At 35.7% G+C, this 7,570-nt stretch overlaps 1 protein-coding gene across 1 annotated transcript; it reads left to right on the forward strand.

Annotated features, from left to right (window-relative positions):
• On the forward strand, positions 864 to 6,217 carry LOC109709221 (purple acid phosphatase 18). Its single transcript, XM_020231330.1, has 5 exons — positions 864 to 1,102; positions 3,735 to 4,403; positions 5,182 to 5,370; positions 5,564 to 5,652; positions 5,737 to 6,217. Exons 1-5 carry the CDS (start codon positions 947 to 949, stop codon positions 5,954 to 5,956), a joined length of 1,323 nt encoding a protein of 440 aa, XP_020086919.1. The 5' UTR covers positions 864 to 946; the 3' UTR covers positions 5,957 to 6,217.

A 7,570-nucleotide genomic window follows, 5' to 3' on the forward strand; every position in this document is an offset into this window, starting at 1 on the left:
TGAAATTGTTAGATATCATTGACATCATGATTACCCAACTAACTCATCAATTATATTTTAATATAACATAATTTTTTTTATTTTACATTATCTATTTTTTAAAATACTTAGAAATTTTAATTATATTTTAATATGGACTCTTTCAACCAAAATTTTTTTAAGTAACGCTATCGGTTTCTATTTGAAATAATAAATTTAGTAATAATAGTGAAGAAATTAAGAAAATACACTTATAAAAAAAATCAATACATTGTAATAAATAAAGAAAAGCCTCGAAATAAAATAAAATGTAATTAATCCTTCTTAAAATACCCAGCACGTTGTTGTCTAAGATTTGATCTAGTGGCTTCAAAATGATGCGGATTTAACTAGAAGTTCCAATGCATATCACCGCCCCTGAGAAGTGACATGGCACATTATTAAATGGACTTTTTTACAAAATAATCCTCTACTGTTTTATAATTTGCAAACTTCTTCTATCAAATTTATATTTAGTAAATTAATTTTTTTTTTGCCATATAAAATTATTAGGATTGTATGGATGGATTGTAAAAATTTTCAGATTATTAAGATCATATGTGGTTTGTTGAAATATTTATGTGATTATTAAGATTATACGTGGAATATAGAAAAAAACGATAAATAAGTGAACGACAGTAAATGATTCACGTCTTTATGTAGGTAGTGAATCTTTCACTGTTTTTAAGAAAAAATTTCAACGTGACTCCTACATGCCAAAAAGAGAATTAGTTTTTCAAAGATAATTCTGTTTGGGGTATTTCGTAAATACCAAAATTATAGAGGGTTATTTGTAAAAAAGTCCTTATTAATAAATAAGAAAAACCAATAAAGCATTCCTTGTTTCTCTCTACCAAAAAATCAAGAGGGGGTAAGAAAAAGAGAGAGAGGGAGGGAGGGAGGGAGAGAGCTCAAAGAGGAGTTGGGAATGGAGTTCCGAGCGTTGTGCGCTGCGCTTCTCCTCTTCTTCCTCTCTTCGTCGAGCGCAATAGCGGTGACCATTGGCGAGGACTACGTTCGACCCAGGCCGCGCAAAACCCTAAGTTTCCCATGGAGGCCCAAGCGTTCCTCCGATCCCCAACAGGTGAGATCTTCTTTTCGTTTTTTGTTCCCTCCTTTTCTTTTCGCATGATCTCGTCGCAATTCCACTAATTCGAGCTTCGAATCTCTTCTTATTCGGTTGGTTCTTGATGAAGGTTTTTAGCTATGTATGTAGTGGAATTGGGAAAATTTGGTAGTAACTGGTGCAAAATTCATCGAGAAACTGCTACAGAAAAATTTGGGGATTTTTTGGGTGAATAGTGGAAAGATTTTTGGTGTGTGAGAGTGGATTTTTGGGTAGAGGTGTTTGATATATGCGAAGGATAGATTTGGTAGTGCCTAAGAAGATGCTGTAGCTCAGTAGTGTATGTTACTACAATTGTGCTATGCTTATGGGTTGAGAAAGAGGTAGCTAATCTCTTGCGCCATTTGGGCCTCTTTGGCCAAGATTATGCGCAGTCCCGGAAGTGATTCGCGAATCACGACAAACTGCGTCCTGCTGCTTTTCTGTTTTTTTTCTGCTTTCTGCGGGTATCCGAATGCGACTCATTGCGTATTGCCAAGCATTCTACTATAGCCTTTAGTTAACTGATTGTTAAAGGGTTGGGAGTTAGATGATTGGGTGGTGTGGGAGGATGCTCTGTAAAATTTCCTTTGCATCGCTTTGACTCTTTACCCGTCCTGAAAATAGTTTGTTGCAGATTTGGCTCGAATATTATACAACACTTCGTGGGTAATTTTTGAGAATTGATTAAATGCTTGCCTAATTCAATATGATGGCAATTTAGTTTTAATTGTGACTTGTGAGCATGTTGGAGATACCAGAGAGGGTTTATTTTACAAAGGTTGTCACTTCGGACTGTCAGTTAACCAATAAGATAAGTGCAGGCGAAGAGAATGTAAGTAAATTAAGTGTCCAGTATGTGCATCTATGTACGCAAGTTGTGCATAGTTTTATTTTTACACTTCTCTATTGTATCTAGATCCATATCTGTTTGCGTGTGTAAATCTAAACAATCTATATGTAATGTAAGTCTTAGCATCTACCGTATCCTTAACTTCAAGCTTTTTGTCGTGTCTTTTTTTTTTTTTTTTGTCATTACCTTGATGCAACATAGTGGAAGATATGCCAAAGAAAGATTTTTTCTTTTTTCGCCGTTTTTGAGGAAAAGCCCACAGGCAACAATAGCTTTGAGTCCTTTAAATATTAAGTCCCACCAGAGTGGCATCCCATGATTTTTTGGGGAAAAAATCATACCCTTCAGCATTTTCTCACAGCGTGGCTCCTCTCAAAACTTAAATATGCAACCATGTCCTTTTGAACCCTCTTTATCATTCCACCAAGATATGGCACCTGTGAAAAATGAACTCCTTTTACTCTTTTAGAGGGTTATATGATATACCACTTCTTAATTGCTTAATCTTGATATGAAATTTCTACCTAGTTTATTGTGAAAAAAGAATAAGGTCGAGCTTTCTTTGCGTGCAAAGCTTAATCTCCTTATTGGTGGGGCATTATTTTTCTAGTTCCCCGGAGTCTGATAATTTCAGTAGCTTGAATAGAATAACTTAGGCCTGTTAATGGCTTGTCACCTACCATATGCACAACTTTTTAATAGCTTTGTAATTTTAATTTCTTCTTTAATAACCTTTAAAAGCACTGACTAGATTGTACACTTTAACGCTTCCATCTTGCTAAATCGAGCTAGAATGATCTTCTTGATTTTTAAATCACTATGGATAAACCAAGGATTTAGATGCCGTGCCATGGGTTAGTGCTAAGAACTTGTTGGCACAGAACAATACGATGCATGTCGTGCCGCGCCATGACGAGCCGATGTGTGCCGTGCCGTGCCGATGTGTGCCAGTTACAAATATATCTACATTCCAACACACAATGATATGAAATATTTATTTTCTTTAGCACCAACATATTCTAATTGCTTATTATATGTATTTATTAAATCTTTTGCATTTTATTGAAATAACTATTGGCTAATTTCCAATAAAAGAGGATGTTGAGCTTTGTCATTGGCACGTGGATTGTAACGTGCTGATATCTTGTTGGCAGGATATAGTGGGCACAGCCAATGCCGACAGGCACTTAAAACTTCGGGATACACACTCTTAAGTTTTCTGGGCTTCTTAGTTCTGATTTTTAACTTTCTTGATCGTTCATCTGGAAAAAAAAAAAAAAAATGCTTCGTGTAATTACACTATTCTTTTGAAGGTCTCCACTTGATATTTTCTTTGTCAAATTGTACAGATGAAGCTATCAATTAGTAGTAGATGTTAGCGACTTCATAGACTCTGATCTCTTCTACTATCACTAATTTCTTATATTACTCAAAACGTTTTTCCCTATGGAATAGGAATATTTTGTTAAATTGCTTTGTTATGCAAGTATTAGCTGCCTACGTTGCACTTATTCTGGGCAGAGTTTGAGTGCACAACATTTCCTTACGACATAGATGAGCTATAATAGAACAGAAATATAGTTTTGTTCATAATAGTTTAAGAGTTCACAGTGGTACTATGGAAGTCTTAAATAGAATGCATTTTATTTTCAGATTATTCCCTTTTTATTCTTTTATAGTGTAAGTGCCTCATTTTCCAAATGTCACTTCGAAACTTGACAAATGAAGAGTTGTAACAGAAACTAATTATATTTACAGGTTCACATCTCATTGGCTGGGGAAAAACACATGAGAATCACTTGGATCACTGATGATCAGTCTACTCCATCAGTTGTTGAATATGGAACTTCACCAGGGGTCTACTCATCAATATCTGAAGGCGAGAGCACATCCTACAACTACTTATTTTACAGCTCAGGAAAAATTCACCATGTGGTAATTGGACCCCTTGAATCCAACACAACTTACTATTATCGATGTGGAGGGAAAGGCCAAGATTTCCATCTAAAGACACCCCCATCCCAATTTCCAATTCATTTCGCTGTGGTTGGCGATTTAGGACAAACAGAATGGACGAAATCGACCCTTGACCACATAAATAATTGCCAATATGACGTCCATCTTCTTCCTGGGGATATTTCTTATGCGGATTATCAGCAGCACTTGTGGGATTCATTTGGTCAGTTGGTGCAGCCACTTGCAAGCACGAGGCCATGGATGACAACAGAAGGGAACCATGAGAAGGAGAGGATAATATTACTGGAAAGTGGGTTTCAAGCATATAATGCAAGGTGGAAGATGCCTTATCAGGAGAGTGGGTCGACGTCAAATCTGTATTACTCGTTTGAGGTTGCTGGGGTTCATGCTATCATGCTTGGTTCTTACACTGATTATGATGAGGATTCGAATCAGTATACTTGGCTCAAGGTTAATGCTAATAATTTAGTTTTTTCTTATGACATATTGACCCTAGCAATTTGTTCTGCAGGGATTAGCAGCTTTTTGGGGTTTTCATGAGCGAAGAACCAATGAAACTATGTTGAAACATATACATCACATTTACAGAAACACCAAATAGGGCACTTTCATAGTCGAACAAATTCAAATGAAAAATTAGCATATGGAATCCCATAAATCTGAATTTTTATTACATATATACTCTTTGTGCTCATGAAACTGGTGCTCGTTAAAAACTTAATAGTGAAAAAAAAATGAACTTCCTCCAGTTGTTGGATGATCCTGTAAACGAGTATACTCATATTATTGTTAGAAACTGCACTTTATAGGAGCGTTTGTGGAAATTCTGATTTTACAAGGGCTATGCACAAAATAATTGATCTTGCAGGCAGATATACGTAAAAATCCAGTTAATTTAACTTGGTATAATCAGCTTCTTCTTCAGTTGGATGCTAACCAAGCAATAACGTTGCATTGTGTCTTGCATATTTTTGTTTTCACATTTTGCGTCAGTAGAGTAACATGCATCAAACTGGTTTCTCCTGATGTTCTTGTTTATATTTCTGTTTTCGGTTTATTAGTCCCCCTTTTTTTTTTTTCAGCCTTGGCTTTGTATTTCAGTTTTGATCTTGTAGAGCAAAATCATTTTCTTTTATTAAGGCTTACTTCCCTACTAGACTCAGGATAAAGCTTGATTTGAAAGAAAAAGATGAGGTATGACATATAACTTCATGCTCGAGTTTTGCAGGCTGATCTTGCCAAGGTAGACAGGCAAAGGACACCGTGGCTGTTAGTCTTATTGCACGCCCCGTGGTATAACAGCAATTGGGCACATCAAGGCGAAGGCGACAGTATGATGGCTACAATGGAACCCTTGCTTTATGCTGCTGGTGTAGATATTCTTCTTGCTGGCCACGTGCATGCTTACGAACGCTCAGTATGTTTTCTGATATTACCTTGTCTATTCATATTCAAGAGCACATTTATATTATTGTTACTACAGTAAAAGGAGAAAATGGTTATGTCGCTGGTTGTTGTTCCATCTCATGGTTGTTGTTCCATCTCATTCGCCGGTTGTTGTACCATGTGCATGCTAGTTTGACTAATATATCCATTCATTGTATATTTAGGAACGCGTCTACAACGGCGAATTGGACCCTTGTGGTGCGGTACATATAACAATAGGGGATGGAGGGAACCGCGAAGGATTAGCTGAAAGGTAATTTTCTGTTGTTTCTCTGAATCCGCACTTCTGTTCTTCCTCATTTGGCTGCACAATGTCTGTTTGCTTTGTTCTTAACAGATATAAGAACCCGAAGCCACATTGGTCTGCTTTCCGCGAAGCAAGTTTCGGCCACGGCGAACTGAGGATCGTGAACTCGAGCCACGCCTTGTGGAGCTGGCACAGGAACGACGACGATGAGCCGGTTCAATCAGATCAAGTGTGGATCAACTCGTTAGCGAGCATAGGATGCGTCCCTCGTCGGTCGCATGAGCTTAGGAAGGTCTTGATGGGTCCTTAAACTGCAACGGCAACTTCAACCATCCCAATGTACATATTTCGTAATAATAATATAAATCAAATGTTGTCTCAAATGCTGCTCTGTGCTTGTGTATGTGATTATTAAGGAAAAGGATTTAGAGTGCTTAAATATATGCTTAAATGGATGTACCCTAGAATTGTAATCTATAGGGAAATTTGTATTCAGCTTAATTACTGATTAAGGGTTTTACTCTGACCATCAAACATTTATAGCAGGAATTATCAATTTTCTATGGTCAAACTCGTATCACTTCTAAGAGTTTGGTGCACTTTTTTCACCATAGATTGATGAGTAAGTAATAATATTTAAATCAAAAGATGTGTTAAATACATATGAGTTTTTTTTTTATTTTGCTGTATACGTAGGCTTTTGGATTTTCACATATATTCTTTAGATTTAAATTCTATTTTTGAGTACTCTATTATTGGGATATTTGAGTGGGGTACATATATTGTAACATTTTTTGAAAAAAAAACTAAAATTTGTAGTAACATATTAAAATATTTAAAGAAATTAATATATGCAGTAACATTTTAAGAAAATTAATTCAAACGTATATAAGAATAATAATTTAAAAATATTATTTTCGTATAAAATTCAAGGTAAAATTACTATATTGCGCCTTGTGATTACACTACTCTTTGGAGAGCACAGTGAATTAGTGATGGGTATATGCTATGTAATTTAATTATTACAGAAAAGGGTTTTTCTTGGATATGAGGATTTAGATATCAATCAGAATAAAAATTATATAGGATGCATTCTATGGTTACGAACATAGGATGAGTGGATCTCTTCGAGATGTGTCTACGCGCACATATTATTAAGGGGTAACCCACATTATTATCAGCCTTGATTCAGCTAAAGCCCACTTTTCTTAACGGGTCGAAGTTTTTTAGCCCAATAAAGGGCGACACATGGAATTTGAGCCTTACAAAAGTACAAAAGCCAAGTATTTATTTTTATTTTTATTTCGTTATTATTCATGGAAATAAGATATATTCCTTTTAGAAGTTTTTTAAAGGGTAAAAAATCCGCTGGTTTTGTATTTTTGTGAAAATAGATTATTTTTTGAATTTTGTAGATTAAGTCTGAATTTTTAATAAACTGATCAAAATACTTTTATTTCTTTTTCTCTCTTTTTTTTCTCTCGTTTGTTTTTTTTCGCCATCGTCGTCTCCCACCTCCTCGCCGTTCCTTCCTCTTCTTTTTCTCCAGTTTCTTCTCGCTCTTCTTTCTCCGCCGTCTTCATGTCAATGCCGTACTTCCCTCTTCTACATCGTTCACACTTTTGCCAGCACTGATAGCTAACAAATCGTTGAGATGAGGCTCTGAAGAAGATATAGTTATGGATGGTGATGGTGACGAGGCCTCAGAATTGTTAAATTAATAAAATTTTTAACTTTTATTCCAATCAATTTAATTGATAAAATAAATTAAGAAAATCAAATGTTAAGAAACATCCAAATCAAAAGAGAAAAACCTTCTATAGTTGAGGGGGTTCCACTACATTTTGACCTATCAGATTCTCCTCTCCTGTTATAATATTCCAAAGCATCTCACTCACATCTCCCTCCCACCAACCAATGAAAA

The sequence above is a fragment of the Ananas comosus genome, linkage group 4 (assembly GCF_001540865.1).
Source record: "Ananas comosus cultivar F153 linkage group 4, ASM154086v1, whole genome shotgun sequence".
In the NCBI taxonomy this organism is placed as follows: domain Eukaryota; kingdom Viridiplantae; phylum Streptophyta; class Magnoliopsida; order Poales; family Bromeliaceae; genus Ananas; species Ananas comosus.

Coding starts and splice junctions, on each gene's coding strand:
- LOC109709221 (XM_020231330.1), top strand. CDS start 947: ATGGAGTTCCGAGCGTTGTGCGCTGCGCTTCTCCTCTTCTTCCTCTCT. Junction 5,371..5,563: donor TGCATGCTTACGAACGCTCA/GTATGTTTTCTG, acceptor TTGTATATTTAG/GAACGCGTCTACAACGGCGA. Junction 5,653..5,736: donor CGCGAAGGATTAGCTGAAAG/GTAATTTTCTGT, acceptor TGTTCTTAACAG/ATATAAGAACCCGAAGCCAC.